The sequence below is a fragment of the Xyrauchen texanus genome, chromosome 8, assembly GCF_025860055.1.
Source record: "Xyrauchen texanus isolate HMW12.3.18 chromosome 8, RBS_HiC_50CHRs, whole genome shotgun sequence".
In the NCBI taxonomy this organism is placed as follows: domain Eukaryota; kingdom Metazoa; phylum Chordata; class Actinopteri; order Cypriniformes; family Catostomidae; genus Xyrauchen; species Xyrauchen texanus.
This window is the reverse complement of record NC_068283.1, coordinates 18,996,902-19,017,688: the sequence shown is the minus strand read 5'-3', so window position 1 is coordinate 19,017,688 and position 20,787 is coordinate 18,996,902. Positions and strand designations below refer to the sequence as shown.

Here is a 20,787-nt window from a genome sequence, read left to right as displayed (position 1 = left end):
TATATATATATATATAAACAAATATATATATATATATATATATGTAAATAGTGTCTTGCTGAATATGTATCCAGAACCAGTGGTAGTAACGCTACTATTTTAAATTCTATGGTAAACCTAATGGAATGCATGCTATCTGGTATTTGATCTGCTATTTGGCTTTGAAATCCCAAACAGACACATTGCATTATCAAAAATGACAGGAGGTTTTTCGATGGGAAGGACTTTAATAAGTGTCTGATTGCCATAAAAGCGGTAATAAATAACAGCTGTGGGAAGGGGACTAGAGCAGGGTGATTTCACTGGGAGGCAGAGTGAGCCTCTTCTCTCGTATAGACAGCAGGTTCTCCATATGCATGGCGATGACATGGCACAGCTCGAGACTCTGTAAAGTAAAACACACTGGAATAAGTTCCGCCCAGTTACTCACATTGAAAATGACCTACTCATACAAACAACACACCTTAAAAGGTTAAGGTTAAATTAAAATGACCAGATATGACATTAGAAAATGTTGTGATATGAAATGAAGGTTTACACTCCACCAGTTAGTTCAGAGCCCATACCTTGTCCAGCTGTAACTGTGTAATGCGTTGAGACATTAGGTCACCCAGCATTATCTCCACATATGGGTAGCTGGAGCCAGATGTGGGCCTCTGTGTACGCGACGACTGCACCTCTTTCAGTGGAAACCTTACCATTGGCTCCTGGGGAAAATTGAAAACAGCTGTGGGTGAACCCTATACAAATATACTGTATAGAATATAAAAGACAAGGTTAAAAATTATGTTGGGTAACAGGGACACTTCAACAGTGCTAAAAACAGATGATGTTTAAAGACCCCATGAATTTGCTTAATTAGGACAGTTTTCTGTCCTGAGTTTGAGGCGGGACAAATCAAAGAGCTTGTTAGAGGCAGGGGGTGGGACATTCTCATTATAGAGAACATTTGTTTAGACCCAAATCTGTGTCATGCAATACGAGTCATCAATATTTTGGGTCAATATTTTCCCAGAGGACACAGACTGTGAATTTTAAATGCATATATCTGAATTTTGTCAACTGTTATGAGTACACCAACATATAGATAACCTCAAAAGAAACACAAAAAGCCACTAAAGTGATTTCACACAGTCTTTAATCACTGAATTAAACATCAATGTAAAGATAAAGTCAACGTGAAATGCCAGGTGCAACTGATTTTACTTCCGTACTCAAACATATTTCAGAGTGAAACAGGATATTTAACGAGAATACATGTAGGTTTGATTTTATCCTTCTTGAATTTGATTATTTATTTGATTATTTTTATGTATTTGAATTTATTTGATCATGATATGAGGCTGTCAGCCGAAAAGGCAGAGCAAGTAATTCAATTTTGATAAGAGTGCAAAGACACACTTTTTATGTGCATTGATGGACTGTGCCTTATTCCATTTTAAGGCTCACTGTAGTTTACAACTTTAAAGACTAAGCTGTTTTAATAACGATCTAAAAACAAGAGGTTAAGCTTACATGAGTGTCTTTGCTTAGAAAGTTCAGGCCATTTTGATTGACAGCCAGTATACATGGGGTGTCAATAGCATTGTTGCTGCTGCTTTGTATGTAGAAGAATGATGAGCCAAACATGGGAAAAGCACTGACGAGCCCTACAGAGACACAAGCACAACAATCAGTCTTGAGAGGAAATGGTTATATGTCTCCAGCTGTGCTCCTGAGTCAACTCCTCACCCAGAAATTGTGCTCTGGCCTGATGAGGACTGAGAACCTGGATCTGCTGGTTATGCTGGATCACCATGTTTAGCCATTGTTGGGGCCGCTGGAGCCCAAAAAGCTGGGATGGAATATACTCCTGAACCTCATGACTGATGGCAGAGTACAAGAGGAGGTCAGTCTATAGTAGGGTCAGAAATTTAGCAGGGCTCAGGCAAAAATGCTACCAAAAAATAACAGAAAACGCCCCAAACTTCTAAATGTGGGGCAAGAGAATCAATCTTGAAGATTTCTGTAATAATGAAACGATTATGTTGAAGTATTTTACATAAACGGGCGAGACACAGTTCACGTATAAAATGGTTAGAAAGTAAATATGTCCTCACAAAGGTTAAAAAAGTCAAATAAAGAGGGAAAAAAATTCCCCTAATGTGAAAGCTAATTTCTGACACTGGTCTATAGTCTCCAACATATGTGGTTTCCCGTCTGTCGCTCATTTTGACATTGTGTCAAAGAAGCGACACTAGGGGTCACTCTTGAGAGCCTCATGCATCTCTGAACTTGAGAAAAGGCCAATGAGAAATTGGCAGACAGAATTTGCATGTCCCGCCCCAGGACATACGGGTATAAAGGGAGGGAAATGCGTCTGTACATTCAGAATTTTTTTTCAGAGCGGACTGGTTTTGTGAGCAGCAAGCTGCGATTCACAAAACTGTTCACCTCATCTCTAAGAGCATATGCTGTTGGATCTATGGTGCATATCAGCGGCTTTCTCCTTCTCTGCACGGCAGTACAGCTTTGTCCCTGGGCGCTTCGACAGCGCTGTCTAAAAGAGAATATTGTGAAAGAGTTTGATTCTCTAAAAGAGCAATACACAGTGGTGTTGAACTTCCTTTTCAGGACGCGTCTTTCTAAAGATGCCCTTCCGCCCCTGTGTAGTTCCTGGATGCGGTCAAGTTCTCTCCGCTCCTGATGGTCACAGGCGCTGCCTCGTGTGTCTGGGCCACGATCAGACCGAGGCAGCGTTTGTGGATGGTTCATGTTCTCACTGCGAGAACCTTACCATGGCAACGTTGCGGTCGCGGGTTTCCTTCCGAAAAAAGAAAGCCACTCCATCCACCCCCCGCGTCGCTCCTTCCCACGGGATTGAGGACGACCCGGCTGGCGATGGAGGCGATTTGGGGATGGCAGCAGGCTCGGTTTCGCCGGGTACATCCCCACGAACCACCCAGCCCCTTCGTTGCTGTGTCCGGTACGTGCTTTGCGTATCTATTTCAACCGCACGCAGAGCTTTAGATGTTCTGAGCAGCGGAAAGGGAACGCCGTCTCCAAACAGGCTTTCGCACTGGGTGGTTGACGCTATAGCATTGGCCTATCACACCCAGGCCGTGCCTGCCCCCTTGCGGGTTCGAGCACACTCGACGAGAAGTGTGGCATCCTTGTGGGCACTGACCAAAGGCACCTCCTTAGCAGACATATGCAGAGCAGCGGGTTGAGAAACACCCAATACCTTTACGAGATTTTACAATCTCAGGGTTGAGTCGGTTTCATCCCGTGTTTTCTCAGGTCCGAGCCGGTAGATCTCGGTAACGCGGTAACAACTGACCGGGTGTACCGCTTGCACCTAGCACCCTTTCCCTCCACTGAGGTAATATCATGGGCTCTTATCCCAGGAGATCCCACTAACTCGGCTCACTGGATGACTCCTCCCTAGCCCTCTGGTCCGTGAATTCAGGAATTCCCCGATCAGACCCAATACGAGTACTCAAATTACTCTGTACTGGAATAGGTGCTCCACAGGTCGGGCCCCCGTGTGGACTTGTCCTCCTGTGTGTATTTTCCACAGTACGGTCCCCTTGCGAGCGGACCCGCGTCTCCCTTGGGCAGTCCTCACTGCCCACCGGTCGCCGTGTTTGTAGCAACTCCTCCCTCCCAATAAGGTAGGTTCTACCACCGCACCATTTTCCACATACAACCTGAAATCCCATGTGTATTGTATTTCATGTATTTCACCACTCTTTACCTCCCCCAGCCTGGGCAGGTGTGGTCTCCGCAGGGTCTTTCTCCCCCTGAAAGAATAGGAATTGGGAAAGAATGCCTTCCCCTATGCGTGTGATAGCGTTAAGATGGCCCCAGCCGCTTTAACTCCATGCTTGGCACGTCGCCTTGTTCCCCCATATCGGGGTGTAGGGAACCAGAAGGTTATGACGATCTTATGGGGTGTTGGGGAAGGGTACGTACAGTCTGACAAAGCCTGTCGCTTTGGCACGCAACTGCCTGCCTACACCTGTGTCAGCAGCGCACGTACACGGTTCAGCGCATGGCTTGATTAAAATTGGACCCCCAGTATCGCTTCTTCGACACAACGTCGAAGTGAGCGACAGACGGGAAATGTCTAGGTTACTGTTGTAACCTCCGTTCCCTGATGGAGGGAACAAGACGTTGTGTCCTCCAGGCCACATCACTGAACCGAGCCACTGTTACGGCAAAATCCTGAATGAACAGATGCATTTCCCTCCCTTTATACCCATATGTCCAGGGGGGACATGCAAATTCTGTCTGCCAATTTCTCATTGGCCTTTTCTCAAGTTCAGAGATGCGCAAGGCTCTCAAGAGAGACACCTAGTGTCACTTCTTCGACACAACGTCTCGTTCCCTCCATCAGGGAACGGAGGTTACAACAGTAACCTAGACGTTCTCAAATGTTTCCCTTCAGGAGACATTACTGTGTCTTGTGGCTATACTTTTGCAACAGTGAGTTTTTTAACATTACAGATTGGACCCATTCCTTCTGTTTTAAGTGCTTCACTGTTTTTGCTTTATTTTAAGAAAAGGAGTGACAAGTCGAAATGATATTTTGTGGTCAACATTATGCCACACATGCTGTCGATTAAGCTTAAATGTGCAGTAAGCAATTTTAGCCTTCTGAAGCTTTCAAGTGATTGAGCCGTTAAATTAGCCACGCCCCCTCACTCCAAATCCCCACCCACCAAAGATCATTTTGAGACCAAAGCCAAGCACAAGAGCAGCATTGTTTGTTCCTATTGCTGTCAAATTCAACAGTGGCACAATAGCACCCTCAACTAACAATCATTATGAATATCCTCAAAGATCCACTTCAAATACAACCACTATGAGAATAAACAAAATGGCTGACAGGTGAAAAGCATCAATGTGCGCAAACAAAATTTAGTTTGCTGTTTACAAAGTCTACAGCTGTCACAGAGACTGTGAGATATCTCAGGATACTTATCTCATTCATATCTTTAAGGGAGTAGGAAAATTTGTTTGCATACTTTTCCATGGAAAAATAATCACTTACAGCAACTTTAACATACACTGAAACCAGAATATTCCTTTACAAACCACTGTCCTACATTGTTCAATTTCAGCTAATATGTCCATTCTAAAAAATAATTGGCTATTGAGGAATATGCAACATATTTTAACTTTGGTTGATTAAGTCAATATTCTTGATTTATGGCATTACAGTGTAGGGAGGTAGATTGAGTCCTTGGCACGATGTTGCAGAGCAACCAGTTTTGACACTTGCTGAAGTTGTTGATCACTGGCCTTACCCTGTGGGATGACATTGAGCAGCCCTTTCAAGTAGTCAGGGGAAACCTGCAAAACGTGAACAAAGATTTTAGTAGCTTGAAAGGAGAAAACCTAGAACAAAACATGACCAAATACTTCAGATCTTTGGTAACCGATGCAATAAAAAGCATAAAACATGAATATCTGGGAAACTGAATCAGTCAGGATGACGTGCCTGATTGTAATGCATAGTGACTCCCAACTCATTGTCAAACTTTAGTGGCTGTGTCCAGATTACTCGTCGAAACCATAGACTGTAGTTGCTATCAATCTGTTCAGCCTCTGTAGCAATATCCAAGATGTACTCCCTTTTGTTTAAGGGGCGGACATTCTGACCTGCAGAGTGAGTCATTGGATGCACACAGCTGACTTGAATGACTAGCAAAATGACACTTTGCTAAAATATGTGAACGACCTTATCAGCTATTTTGACATAAATGTGCATTACCTCTGTTTGTGACCCCAAAAATAGCATACTCGTCCAAGGCCTCAAGTTTATGCAGAGCCATCTCGTAGCACAGCTCTTCAATGGCATCCAAAGCCACCTTCACAGTCAAATAACCAAAATGAATTTGTCCTATTAAATTAATTACTTTACTGGCTGAGCTGCATTAAATATTTATGAAGTAAGATTAAAATAAGTTATCTTACTGAGCAGGTTTTGATTTTTAGGTGCCGTTCAATTCCACCAGGAAGCAGAAACAACTGCCGTTTGGAGCTCCGTCCAGCCTTGCAAATAATGACTAAATTAAGCACAGATTGGAAAAATACTATAACTTTATATTATAATGAGCAACTAACCAGCATAGCCTTCAGCTCCATGCCATTAGGATACTCAACACGCCCACCAAATTGGAACGTCTTCCTTAGATTCTGCTCACAAGCCTTGGCAATACCTGTCAACATTAAAACATACATACTGTACAAACCTACCGAGGAACCTCTGATTTTCTTATTTTTTAATCATTGTGAAATCAATAGCTGAAATCCCTACTGGAAATCTACATTAGACTGGTCGCTGTGTTTAAAATAAAAATGGTAACTGGTTTCTAGCTAATCTAAGTTGGTTATTAGTTGGTCCAAGCTGGTCAACCAGCCACCATTTTCCAGAAACCAGCTGATTTGGTAGTTTTTTGCTTCTGGTCCAAGTTGGTCTATCAGCTGACTAGCTATTGACCAGTTTAGACTAGGCAAAAAATGACCAGCTTGGACCAATCATCATGTTCCAAAACACAGCTACCAGCTTCAGATGGATTTCCCACCAGGGACATAAAGTTATAAGAGTATTCTACCTTGAAAATGTATCCCTTGACTTGCACAGATATCTTGGAGGTATTTAAGCAGGTAAGGTTTGAGCACCTCTGAACATTTGTAGTATGCAGTGAGGATGTAGAGCAGCCTCCAACCCCTTTGGCAGCTCTCCCTGTGAAACAGGCAAAAAAAAAAACATTAACCCTCTGCCTAGCACAGCCAGATGAGTCTATGGGATTTTCCTACTCAGAAAGAAGCTTACGTCTTGGAGCTGGTGTTCCCAGTGATCTGCTTGAGCACTTGGCAGTAAGCTTCATCGCTCATCAGTCCATACTTTCCACTCAGCTGCAAAAGGAAGATTGAGCTCATGTCAAAGTTAGGCATCAAAACATTAAGCATATTCCTGCCTTGTGTATGTAAATATTTAATGATGAAGGCTTGGTGGGTTATATAAAGAGTAATATACCCTCAGGAAAGTGCTGACAATGTCCTGCTCAGACTGGCCTTTCATAGGGTAGTCCCCCATAAACTTCATTATAGCTGAAAAATATAGAGTATTACAGTGGAAAACATAATGGATGGATGGATGGATGGATGGATGGATGGATGGATGGATGGATGGATGGATGGATGGAAGTGGGATTTTCTCACTTACCAAGAAAAATCTCTGCAGCTACTTTGTTTATATTTTCATCAGTGAACTCAATCAGAGACTCTTGAATAGGGGACTACATAACCAAAACAAAAAGAATAAACAGCACAGACATCAAAGAAACCTTTATGAGGACTCATTTCATGGCCAGATAACTCAGTGGCGGATTTAGACATGGGCGACATGGGCAGTCATTTTTGGGTGAATTATCCCTTTAAGGGAGTAGTATTCAGCTGGTCATGTGATTCTAACATGGCAGCCCCCCTGAGTGGACCCTCTCAATGTAGAATAAAACAGCTTTAAAAAAGTTATTGATATATTTAGTCTTCATCTCATGTTAGTGCTCATGATAAAAATTACTATTTGAGCTAGGGTGAGTAATCCACTATGAAAACATAGAGCCCATCCTCGCTTCAGAGATGTCTAAAAAGCCACACCTCCCCATCACACATGAACCCACACACACACAGAACAGAGTCTAAGGGGGGACCAAAGGGAGAGACTCATTACATTAACAAAATATAACAAAAACAAATCATAATCATCAGTTTCCTCCAGTGTGGAAAAGCAATGCCAATGTTAATTCTACTTTTAGCACACACTTGGTCCAGACATTTTTTCGTTGTAGAAGTTTCTAACACAGTCTTTCTTCTCTTGTTTCCTTTTACTGCTGGTTCAGGAGGAACATCATTTAGCTGCGGTTCACCTTCCATTCTCGCGGTTGCTCTGCACAGCGTTAAGGAACCCATGCAGCTGACGTGTGATTGTCTGCACAAACAAGTTGTGCGGCGGTATGCAAATATAGATTGACAGACAGGAAGGACATCCTATCATTACATTCGGACCGAGTGCAATGATTGGTCGATCCTTTTTTAGTCCTGTCCCTTCCACAGAAGATATATATATATATATATATATATATATATATATATACATACATACATTTAAACCACTTAAATTATTGATTGCTATCAGGATGTGAAGAAACTTTCAACCAGTATAACAAAAAATGTTTCTGGAAAAGATTGCACACCCTAGCTTTAATGTCTTTGAGTGTAAAACTTTTTTAATGAGAAAAAAAAATACTGTGTGAACCTTTGGTCAATTCCATTCTGATAAATGGTGGTATGCATTCTTTACCTTGGAATATTTCACCATTTCTGATGGTTCCCTGGCATCCTTTCCTTTCTTCGACTTTTTCTTATACAAATCACTGCAAAATACAAGCAAAATGTCATTTTGACAATTACCATTTTTTCTTTATTGTACAGAGTAGCTGTGAGGATAAGAGCTCCTTATAAACGTTGATATATCTTAACAGCGATGACCAGCACCATAATTCTTAGATCAACCCTGATGTTTCATGTCGCCACTTTGCTCTTCTGAATTCTCATTCCATCTCTGATGAAGCCTCTTACCTCAATGAAATAATCACTGACAATAACCTTGATATGTTACTACTTGTTGAAACTTGGCGAGTACCCAATGATTATTTGCAGCTGAACCTTCTTACACCAGATGGATATAAACACCTGTCCAGACTGTGGTTACATGGCAAGGGGGGTGGCCTTGCTGTCATCTGTCGAAATGATTTGCGTTTCACCCAACTTGATTTCCACAACACAAATACATTTGAATTTATGGTATTGAATGCTGATTCTCACTGTCCTCTCACAATTATTCTACTATATTGTCCTCCTAAGGCTCAATCTGACTTTTTTCCAAACTCAGTGAACTGTTGACTCTTGCCTGTGCTTCATCATCACGTATCCTCCTGCTTGGTGACTTTAAAATTCATTTGGATACAGTTTGCTCTAATTCTTCTAAATTATTGTCTGTTTTTGACTCAACGGGTGTCTTTTTCTACTAATAATCATGGTTATATTCTTGATTTAATCTGTACACATTTGGGTTTGATATTGCTGTAGTGTCTCCGTTTGACACTGGCATCTCTGATCATAAGCTTAGTGAATTTAGTTTTAGTCTACCTGCTTCCATCGCTTCCTCTGCAATTTCTGATGTCTCTGTTGTCTTCTATCCTTCATTGATACTTTCTAAGTACCACTCTGTTATTTCTGAAATTTTGCATGAGCATGATCCTATTCTGTTCCCTCCTCCCACACTCCCCCTGGTATACACCTGAGATCCAGGCCTTAAAAGTCACTGGTAGACAGCTTGAGAAGCTTTATAGGAAAACAGGTCTTACTGTCACCATCTAGCTCTCATTGAACACCTCAACGCATACAAAATTGCTCTGAACTCTGCACGGTCTAACTATGTCTCTGCAATTATCAATAAAGCAAGCAATAGGCCCAAGGTTTTGTTTGACACGATAAATAAGCTCACCTAACCTCCAGTTTATGATGTCCATGCATCTGATGAGCTTTGTTTTTCTTTTGGAATTATTTCCAGGAAAAGTTGAATGCTGTCTGCCAGTGCTTTATAGATGAGGCTTCAGATTTAAGTTTTATGCCAGACCACTCTTGACAATATTTGACACTCTTGTCTAGTATTACTCCTACAACACCCTGCTCTATCAGTGACTTAATACTGAAGTCTAATCCTTCTTCTTGCCGACTTGATCCCGCTCCCATATCCCTCCGTCATTCTGTCATCTCTGCACCTATCTCACATTTCATAAACAGATCTCTAGCTTCTGCTTCTCTCCCGTTACCACTTAAAACTGCGGCTGTAACTCCAGTACTTAAAAAATCGAACTTGGACCCAACTGTTCTTTCTAATTTTCGACCTATCTCTAACCATTCATTTAAAAAAAAAATACTGGAAAGAGTTGTTGCTTCACAGTTACAATCTATCCTTGTTCAAAATGTTCTTTTTGACCCCTTTCAGTCTGGCTTTTGCCCTCTTACCAGTATTGAAACTGCCCTTGTAAGGGTTGTCAATGACCTACTACTCACTGGTGACTCTTGTTCTCTCTCCATTCTTCTATTACTTGATCTTAGTTCTGCTTTTGATACTTTTTTGCCATGAATAACTTCTCTCCCACCTCTTGGATGTTGGTGTTACTGGTGCTGCTCTCTCCTGGTATTTCAATGCAAAATTATCAGTCACCTATTGTTTCCCTGATATTAGGTGTCCCTAAAGGGATCAGTTCTTGGACTTCTACTATTTATTATATACTGTATATACTTCCTTTGGGTCAACTCATTCACCACCACGGTTTCAGTTACCACTGTTATGCTGATGACATTCAAATATGTGCATCTTGTGGATCTGATATTGATGGCACTTTCATTAAACCATCCAATACTGTAAAAAATGTAGGTATCATCTTTGATCCCTCCCTCACTTTTGAAGCTCATATAAAATCTGTATCTAAAATTGCCTTCTTTCACCTTCGCCGCATTGCTCGCCTTCGTCCCTTTATCAGTCTCAAAGACACTGAAACAGTGGTTCATGCATTATATCCTCACCTCTTGACTATTGCAATGCTCTCTTCATTGGTTTACCTGCTAACTCTATTGCTAGGTTGCAATATATTACAAATTCTGCTGCTAGAATTCTTACACATACAAGTGCTCAGGTCATTCCTGTTTGAACTTCACTGGTTACCAGTTTTGTTTCGCATCAAATATAAACTAATCCTGCTTACATTTAAATCACTTCATGGTCTGGCACCTCACTATCTTAGTGAATTGCTTCTCCCCTACAACCCGATCCACTCACTTCGGTCTTCTTGAACCGTACTCCTTTCTGTCCCTAGATCTCGTCTCTCTACTGAGAAGATCATTCAGCATAGTAGCACCCAATATATGGAATTCACACCCCTCTGACTCTTTTCAGCATCTCTTCTATCTCTGAGTTTAAATCTCAGCTTAAAACATTCTTGTTTTCTCAGTGTTATTTATCTTAACGTGTTATGTATTCACTCTCAATGACTGTACTAGCTGAACTGAGTTTTTGTGACAGTTCTCTGTTAAGGCATCCTTGAGCTCTGGAAAGGTGCTTCATAAATTTAATGTATTATTGTAATCATTATTATTAATGCTTCAGGATGACATCAACTGACCCGCCTTTCCTCAGGGCCCCTCTGAAGTACTTCTTGGCAAACTCTCCCATGTTGTATTGGCTGTTCTGCAGGATTCTCTCATCAAGGTCCATGTCAGAACTGCTAGCGTAGGCCTCTGCATAGTCACTGACTGGAGATGCCACCTAGAGGTGAGGCACATCAATACAATGGCACTCTGAGAGATCTGTAGCAAAAAGGATCAAGAATTCCAGTCTATATGCTTAAAGAGAACACAAACCTCAATGGAGCGGTCCAGTTCATAGGCTGCAGCGGTAGACCCAACGGCCACAGCCACAGCAGCCGAGGCAGCCACACGACCCTGCTTATTCTTGGGTTCCTCTTTCTTATCCAAAGGAATGTTAATGAAGTCTGGAGCAGCCACTGGCTGTACAAACTCCACAGGAAAAACCCCAGATCGCCCATGGATGGCACCAAACTTCCAGCCTTTTAGCAAAACAAGGACATGGTATGTGTGAAAGAGTGGTGGTGGCGTAGTGGCTAAAGCATAGGGCTGTTAATCAAAAGGTCACTGGTTCTAACCCCACGGCCACCACCATTGTGTCCTTGAGCAAGGCACTTAACTCCAGGTTGTTCAGGGGGGATTGTCCCTATAATAAGTGCACTGTAAGTCGCTTTGGATAAAAGCGTCTGCCAAATGCATAAATGTAAATGTAAATGTAAGAAAGGGACACAGTCTCTATCCATGCATTTAGGGATGCATGCTATATTGGTGATTATATCGGTATCATCAAATATTAGCATTTTTTTTGTTAATTATCACAATTGGTCTATTATTAAAATCATTGGGCATAGCATAAAAATGAATATTGGTTATCATATTAAACAGGATGTCTAAATTGGTGCATCCGTTCATGCAAGTGACATCAGATGAACACCAGATATAAGACTAACAAGTCAGTTGAAATGACGCTGCCAAGTGCAGTGCATAACAGTCAAACAGCACATCAAGAATCAAAATAGCACTTCATGCAGGTGTCACACACCGACCCACCAAAATCAGGTGTGTCTCTTTTTAATTCCTCAAGTCGAATCACCTTCTTTTTCACTATGCAACCATAACACTGCCCTGTGAAACAGTCAAATTTGATGAACAAGTTATGAGCCTTTAAACTTCAAACAGCAACATCATTTACACCCTAAGTATACTATTTGGTTGTAATTATTAAACCATTTAGTAGTCGATAACTCATTAAAACAGTAAGTATATATGTGGATTTTAAAATAACTAAATAATAATACATTTTATTTGTATTGAACCTTTCATTCATAAAATGCAGCTCAAAGTACAATTTGTGCCAAGTTCTCAGATATCTTTTTTTCACGCTAGTTTCTAACATTTTTATATACTTGATCCCTGTCACTGTTGAAGTCCCAAAAAAAAAAACATCAAAATGAATTTTAATTCAGGGAAAATTAAAACTCCTAGGGAATACACAATAAAATGTATACATTGAATCACTCTGGATAAAAGAGTCTGCCAAATGCATACATGTAAAATGTAAAATATAGCTAGTTCTTGCTCAAGGATTGTAACAAACTTCATAAACACTCTTGGATGAAAGCAGTCTCACCTGCGTCCAGGCCGTCCATCTTTTGTAAGCGTATGATGTCTCCCTTGTGGAAACTCAGCAGTGTTCTGTCATCTGTTATGTAATTACGTACAGCAACTACATAGTCTGAATCCTTAAGTAGGAAAGAGCACAATTACTCACTTCACAGCACAGCAACCAATAATCTCTGAAGTGACCCAGTGTGGCAAGACTGTAGGCTACTGACCTTTTTCAGATCTGTGATGAAGTAGTCAATCATGGTTTTGACCTGAGGAGCTTTGGCAGAGAACAGAATCAGCTTCTCATTGGTGAGGTTGAACTCCAGCATGTTTTTGGAGGGAATGGTGACAAACATGATGTCTGTACAGCTGTAAGAGATGAGACATGATCACAGAATCATCCACAACTAGCTAAAAAAGGATCATGTATGTTGTGCCATTGGTATCAATATTAATCCTAATAATTTCAATTATTTAAGAAAATGCAAATACTGTCTCATTAAAGGAATAGTTCACCCAAATATGTCTGGCCACCATTCACTTGCATTGTATGGACCTACAGAACTGAAATATTCTTCTAAAAATCTTTGTTTGAGTTTTGCAGAAGACAAAAAGTCATACACATCTTTGATGGCATGATGTTGAGTACATGATGAGAGAATTTTCATTTTTGGGTGAACTATCCCTTTAACAGCCCTTGACTGTACCTGTAGGGTCGCAGAACTCTGAAGTAGTCTGGGGCTATTGCACTGCTCCTGACCATCTTTAAAAGCTTGATCCCTCTATGAGAGACTGACAGCACCTGGACACCTGTTCCCACACTGCCCTGTGTGAACCAACAGACAGTTTTTTACTAGCAGGTGTAAATGGCATTATGAAGTAGAATATCCCTGCTGAAAATACCAGCATATGTCATGTTTTGGCCCAGCATGGGTTGCTGGTTTCCCTCACTAGCTTAACCAACAAGACTGAAAAACAGCTTTACCAGAACCATGCTGGTCCACCAGCTTAACCAGCTTCACTATGGCTATGATAACTAAATAGATTAGCACTATATCCAACATAAACCAGTCTGGACCAGTATATAAATTCATGCTGGACTAGGGTTGGTCTTTTCAGCAGGGTTAACCAGAGCAAGATTTCTTACGGATGCTGGGAAGAGGCGTGAGAAGTAGATATCCCAGGTGTCTTTTGCTGCAACTACAACCTTCTTCTTAACATTCTCATCTTGGATTGCGGCATTGATGTCAATGCTGTGCTCAGCTGTAACCATGCACAAGACACAATAGAAAACCAACCCTCCTCATAAGCAGAGTTAAAATTATTATATGACCTCAATGTATACATAAGAGAATCATACCAAAGAGAGATTTCATCTTCTGCCTCTCCTCTGTTGTAATGCGAATGCAAGCTTCTGAGAATGTGTCATGGACAATCTGAGATGAAAGATATAATGTAATTATGGATGTTAAGCTGTTAAACAATAAACCTGAATACCTTTAAAGGGATAGTTCACCGATTTACTCACCTTCATGCCATCACTTTCTTTCATCTGCAGAACACAAACAAAGATTTTTAGAAGAATATTTCAGCTCTCTAGGTCCTTACAATGCAAGTGAATGGTGACCAAAAAGCTCCAAAGCACATAAAGGCAGCATAAAAGAAATCCATACAACTCCAGTGGAAAAATCCATATCTTCCGAAGCAATCTAATCGGTTTTAGGTGAGAACAGACCAAAATGTCACTCCCTTTTCTCTATAGATCTTAAAATCAGCAGTCTCCTTGGCGATCATGACTTTAAGCTCGATTGAACTTCCTATCACCATCTAGCGCTATGTGCATGCATCAAGCACTAGGAAGTGTAATCAAGCTTGAAGTCATGATTGTGCCTAGAGAACACATTTGCAAGATGTACAGTGAAAAAATAGTTACATTTTAGTCTATTCTCACCTAAAATCGATTGGATCATTTCAGAAGACATTGATTAAACCACTGGAGTCATATGGATTACTTTTATGTTGTCTTTTGGAGCTCCAAAGTTGTATGGACCTACAGAGCTGAAATATTATTCTAATATCTTTATTTGTATTCAGCAGAAGAAAGAAGTCATACACATCTGGGAAAGCATGAGGGTGAGTAAATGATAAGAGAATTTTAATTTTTGGGTGAACTATCCCTTTAAGATAAGACTTTCAGAAAAGTAACAAAATACACAAAGTGAACTGAGAAAAACAAATCAAACCTGTTTAAACAAGAGTTCTAGTAACAGCGGGTGATTGAAGCTGTCTTTTGGATAAAAAATCTAAAAAAAAGAAAGAAAAGAAAACACACACATGCCACCCTTTTAAAAAAAGATAATGTTTTAGTTGAAAAAGTACTTTATCCTGTTGACACCTCACTTAAAAGTACACAGTACACTAACCTCTTTTCTCAGATAAATTTTCCAGGGCACATTGGTGTAGGTGTATTGCTCCTCACTGCTCCTCTTGTGCAGCTTAGTCTGAATATTCTCCTCTTCTACTGGAAGTTCTCTAGATACTGTAACACAACATACCACAGTGACTTGTTATAGCCACACCAATGTGGTCTCTATATTGAGCCATGAACTTAAATGAGATGACATAATCAAATATTTTTATCACAGAGATCACTGTAGTTTACCAGGTGCAGGGGCAGGTAATCTCTGACTAACAGCTGGCACAGGAGGGGATCTCTTTGTCTTTATGCTTTTTGCCCCACCATCATAATCAAATTCCTTTGTGGATGATGAGGAAGAGACTGGAGCATAGGCCTTCTTTCTCTGGTTGTGTGTGACATAAATACACATTGAGCATTAGTCACACTGATAATACAAACAGGGCGAATACAGGTGAATTGAGACAATTTTTGCCTTTCATCTCAATGACAAAAAGTATCCCAGTTATTCTATATTTGCCCTAACTGACAATTCTTCACATAGTTTTAATTAAAATGACATTCAAATGAATAAACTCCTCTCACACACTAAAGTGGTCATGGGCAGGTGTGTAGGACACTGACAATACAATGGATAGAACAGAAAAAGTCCTTCTAACTTTCGTAAATGTTTCTTAGCAACATTTCAGTGAAAAATCCTTAACACGCATTTTTAAAGTAATAGAAAATGTGGTTTCTTAAGGCACCTTTACTATTCTTTACATCTAATATGATATTACACTAAGCATATCTGTTGACTACGAGTTAACAAGACTACGTTCTACCTGTGAAGGTGCAGCATTCATCTGGTCTTTTAGAATCATCATAGCTTCATCATGGGGATCTGGTTTCTTCAAAAACACTTTAGCTTCCCTTCTGTAATACAGAACAGCCCAAAAAGACAATGCAAACACATGTTAGAGCAAGCTGTTTGGCCTATGTTTAGTTCTAGATCTGAATAGAAATATATTTAATTGCAAGATGTTAATGACTATTTTATTGTTGTTTTGTTAAAAGATCAGGGTGAACATCGGTTTATCATGTCCTTCAACCTTAAGATGTGAAAAGGGCTTGTCAGATCTAAAATAGTTAATTTCTCACCTGGGAATCTCTGCTGGTTTTACAGGGTTACCCTGGTACTGTTGGATGATGTCTTTGATGTTGTGACTCGGTTGTAAATGTTCTGAGTTTGAGATTGTGCCTCTCACTACATCCCCTGGTGGTGGATCCCTTCTAGTTGAGCCTTTGAAAACATATCAAAACACTAAAGAATTAGTCACTTTAAAGAATAAAATGAAGCCAGAAGGTAAATGGCCTGATATAATGACATACTCTGCTGTCGCTGTGGTGATCTTTGTGTGGAAACATGAGCTGGTTTGTAAGAAACAGGTCCAGTTTCTTGCCTAGTCTTCAAATAAGATACATGTATTGATTAAAATCATAACAACAGCTTTTTCAAAAAAAAAATTAAAAAACTGTTTATCGTTTTATGAGAAAAATAAGCATGAAAGTCCATGACAATACAGTGGCGTTCACAAATTTCATTAGACCACTAGTGATGTTGCTACTATTTTTCTCATTTAATACCAGATGTTTCATTTCCAATTCTATTAGCAGCATAACCATTTGAATGAAATGTTGAATCAAACTATTTACACAAATTTCTGAATTTTACATCATAACATTTCTTTAACATTCATGTTAAAGAAATTTCACTTTACAACATCCTAAAACTTTGTTTATTTCCAGGTTTAAATTAGACCTTGAATCCCAGTATTTTATTGTGGTCTCATACTTTTGGACTACCAATATATAAGTGCATAAAACATGTCCATTTAAGACTAGACAAGCTGTAACTTTAAGTTCTGTTTAACTTCTGCAGGTTTTATCTTCGCAATATAATCAATTCGCTCAAATCTTGATATTTAAGGTAATGAGATCTTGTAATCAGTGCTAAGAGATACTCACAGGGCTGGACTGGCTGGAGCGGGGAGCAGGCATATGCTCACTGTGTGTGTTCTGTGATGAATTATACATATGCTGCTGGAGGGCCATGGCTTGCATTGTCATCTGATGAGCCTGTGCATATCAGAGTAGCTTGGTATTAAAACACATTCAGTTCCAAATTCGAGACGTCTAACTTGCTCTATGTACTCACCAATATGATGGCTTGCTGGTTGATGATGGCTTGCTGTTGCTGTGCTAAATTAGCTGGATCTACACCTTTAGCGATTTATAGAGCCACAACATAAAGGAAATGAAGTAGGGCATGTAATTATCACAATAGGAAAACGCATGCCAGAGAATCAGTTAGTCCCAAGCACCATTATTTAGAATGATTTACAGTGTCCATACCTGACATATCAGGCATCGGTGGCACATTAGGGAAAGGTGGCATAGCAGGAAAAGCTGGCATAGAAGGCATAGCTGACACTGAAGGCATTGGGGGTACTGAGGGCACGGAGGTTGGGATGGGTGCATGAGGTACAGTGGGCATAGCTGGCATAGGTATAGGTGGCATCATTTTTCCTCCCATAACAGGTAAAACTGGCACAGCTGAGAACAGTAAATATGGATCAGCAAGCAAAGACTGCTTTAACAAATCTTTATGAAATAACTGAATGCAAGCTTTGATCAGATGAAGCCTGATCAGCTGTGCCAACTCCATAAATTGAAATAAAAATTATCAATACTGCTGAACATGGAATAAACACCATGAAGTTTGTGGCACTTTCCACAAATAGGTTACATTATGAGGCCAAAAACGTTTGTATTTTTTTTTATTTTCAAAACTAATTATAGAAAATAAGACAACAAAAAACAAAAAAAAACAAAATTAGGCTACATTTAGCTATCGCTCAGCAGGGGCAAGCTAGTTTTGGACAAAATGCTGGTTTTTCATTATTGATAAACTTACATTTGCCTTAAATTAAATTAAAATATTTATTTGATCGTTTTGTTTAACAACAGGATTGAATGGACGAGCTTGACCCTGCCATGAGACATTGAATTTAGATTTTCTAAAGATTTAGTCACAATTTGTGCTTTAAAGATCTCATGAAATTAAAATTAGATTTTGGTTTTAAGTCCTTGTTTGTTAGCTTTGAAGCCACATAAACAGGGTTGAAAAATGTAGCTTGACAAATGCAGTCAACACAACTTTGTAAAAACTGAAGAAATGGAGTCAGATTTTTTGCTTTTCCTTCCACTGTACTGTAGAATAGGGTAAAATGTTGCCACAAATTAAAGAAATCTTACATTTGTTTATACTAGGTGGGAAATCATCTGTCTTGTGAGCAAATGTGGGACAAATGTTGTTTGATTTATGCCTCTAATGCTTTACAAAAAGAAAAATGGGACACCAAATTGTATCCTATGTGAGGAAAGTGCCTTGTATGGCTCAACATTTACATTTACATTTACAGAATTTCCTGCAACTCCAGCAACTGAAAGTCAAATCATTTGCCTACGCAACAGAATACCAATCACCAAAAGCACAGTCACTTAAAATCACCAAAGCAGTAAGTCACTCTAAATAATCCAAAGATCATTTATCAAGCAAAGCTTTAGCAACAAAAAGTGTGGTTGGAAATAATTTGCAAGTCTAAATGTTTATCCTGCAATTAATTGCTTTTAGGTACCAATTGACCCTGGAGTATCCATGCATAATTGATGGGAGGTATAGAAGAGCGTAGAAAGAGAACAGATGCAGGGCTCACCACCGGGCTGCAGTCCTGGGGGATATGGCCTGCTTCTGAGGGGCTTATCCATGTCCTCAACCTTCCCTCCAATTCCACCCACTCCCTTCATACAACTGGATATGCTGAATGACTTCTCCATATCCCGAAGTGCAGATAAGGCAAGGCAAGGCAAAGCAAAACAGGCTCTCACCCAGGTTGGACCCTTCTCAACTCAGTCAAACGAGAAATCAATCTCCCCACGGGAGTACCTTATACTCTCTAAAAGGAGCATGGCCCATTTACTATTGCCAAAAAGAGAGAGAGCTGCGCTGGCTTTGCCCACAGAAATCAGGCTTTAACTTTCCATTCTAGAATGTTTAAGTGACCAAAAATGTATTATTGTTGTGCTATTTGTGCACTTTTTTCAGCTTTATGGTTTACATGCTTATTTTTACAGGTGGCCTGAATTATTTCTTTGTTTGCAACAAGAAAAAACATGATTTAGTCCATTTAAATCCCACTGCCATACCTCTACAGGAGTTTAAAAACACCAGACATTCTCTCAAAGGCATAATATTTTAATGTTATTGGCAAAAAAATAAAAGTGGAATTTAATTCTGTAAAAAATACTGTAAACAGATAACTTAATCACCTTCAATGCAGGAGGCCTGGCGCCAACAGAGTACATTTGATACACTCAATCACTTACAATCTGAAGATGAAATGTCTTGGTCTATTATGCATACATTTATGTTGTATTTTTAAGCTGCTTCCCCAAATATTTGACTTACCCCATCAGACAGCACTGGGTCAAACAGACTGTCAAGATATCTGTCCATGCCTTTCTGAGTTGGAGCCTCACTGAAGTCTGATTCTATTGGTTGGTCATAGTTATTGGGAAAATAACAGAAATCATATAATTTGGATATGGAGTATATGCATAAATAAATAAAGTATAAAAGCATCTTGAAAGCAAGTATAACCAGCTGACCATGGCTGTAATATCCATCTGAATCGGGGAGGCTGGAGCTGGCCTTTGCCTGAGGCAGAACAAATGAGCTGTCATCATCGGAATCAAATCCGCTTCCAAACAGAGCCCTGTGAAAGTTCATATTGAGGGCAAAATATCAGTTAACACTACATTAATACAATAAAAACTTTTCGCACCTTGGACACTTTGAAGTTACATATTCCACCATTCGTGCCTTAAAGATTTATACTAGGGCTGTCAATTGATAAAATATTTATTAAAATTAATTATATGATATGCCAAATTATTAATCACAATTAATTGATGAAATAATTCCAAACAATTCTATTTAAATAATTAGAAATATATATATATATATATAATATAACAATTCACATAATTAAAATACAATACGTTACTGTGGCCATAGGCGGAAATCGCGGGGGGTCGGGAGAGTCAGGACCCCCCCTATCTGAGGGTTGTCCCCCCTAAAATATCATTAAAATATGTGTATTGTAAATAATATGATGATATAAGAAATAAAATAATACAAATGCAAACGGGGCAACAACAAAAAAACCTTGGTGTCCCCTTTAAAAATTGCTCTTGAGAATTGTTGTTTATTGTCCCCCCCAACATTTTGATGACATTTTCGCCCCTGACTGTGGCAGATGAGTAAAGCATTGATTAGACAATACAAAAAGTGCCTTTAGAAAGCAATATATTGTTTGAACATAAGCTTATCATTGGGCTACAGTCCACAGGAATCCATTTTGCAACTGAAATCTGTCTGAGCTAGACTATTACAAAGGCATTTCTTTGATGTGTGCAGCTTCATTGCACTTACTGCCCCCTGCTGAGTGCTGACT

The 20,787-nt window shown here is 39.8% G+C and overlaps 1 protein-coding gene across 1 annotated transcript in view; it reads right to left on the bottom strand.

Annotated features, from left to right (window-relative positions):
• Positions 1-227: 227 nt before the first annotated feature.
• Positions 228-20,787, bottom strand: part of LOC127647758 (unconventional myosin-XV-like) — a 53,002-nt gene continuing 32,442 nt past the window's right edge. The window contains exons 31-65 of the mRNA XM_052132206.1: positions 19,940-20,046; positions 19,740-19,822; positions 19,504-19,507; positions 18,988-19,113; positions 17,624-17,824; positions 17,427-17,491; positions 17,237-17,347; positions 16,601-16,676; positions 16,370-16,511; positions 16,054-16,144; positions 15,476-15,614; positions 15,237-15,352; positions 15,057-15,116; positions 14,174-14,249; positions 13,961-14,076; positions 13,521-13,639; positions 13,041-13,182; positions 12,836-12,947; positions 12,256-12,330; positions 11,482-11,687; positions 11,244-11,386; positions 8,354-8,426; positions 7,217-7,289; positions 7,028-7,101; positions 6,824-6,906; positions 6,603-6,733; positions 6,112-6,206; positions 5,962-6,039; positions 5,759-5,855; positions 5,486-5,646; positions 5,204-5,337; positions 1,732-1,865; positions 1,516-1,649; positions 567-707; positions 228-385 (exon numbers count right to left, since the gene is read on the bottom strand). Coding sequence (XP_051988166.1) covers positions 284-385; positions 567-707; positions 1,516-1,649; positions 1,732-1,865; positions 5,204-5,337; positions 5,486-5,646; positions 5,759-5,855; positions 5,962-6,039; positions 6,112-6,206; positions 6,603-6,733; positions 6,824-6,906; positions 7,028-7,101; positions 7,217-7,289; positions 8,354-8,426; positions 11,244-11,386; positions 11,482-11,687; positions 12,256-12,330; positions 12,836-12,947; positions 13,041-13,182; positions 13,521-13,639; positions 13,961-14,076; positions 14,174-14,249; positions 15,057-15,116; positions 15,237-15,352; positions 15,476-15,614; positions 16,054-16,144; positions 16,370-16,511; positions 16,601-16,676; positions 17,237-17,347; positions 17,427-17,491; positions 17,624-17,824; positions 18,988-19,113; positions 19,504-19,507; positions 19,740-19,822; positions 19,940-20,046 — 3,820 coding nt within the window. The 3' untranslated portion in view covers positions 228-283. The remainder of the gene's footprint in view (positions 386-566; positions 708-1,515; positions 1,650-1,731; positions 1,866-5,203; positions 5,338-5,485; positions 5,647-5,758; positions 5,856-5,961; positions 6,040-6,111; positions 6,207-6,602; positions 6,734-6,823; positions 6,907-7,027; positions 7,102-7,216; positions 7,290-8,353; positions 8,427-11,243; positions 11,387-11,481; positions 11,688-12,255; positions 12,331-12,835; positions 12,948-13,040; positions 13,183-13,520; positions 13,640-13,960; positions 14,077-14,173; positions 14,250-15,056; positions 15,117-15,236; positions 15,353-15,475; positions 15,615-16,053; positions 16,145-16,369; positions 16,512-16,600; positions 16,677-17,236; positions 17,348-17,426; positions 17,492-17,623; positions 17,825-18,987; positions 19,114-19,503; positions 19,508-19,739; positions 19,823-19,939; positions 20,047-20,787) is intronic.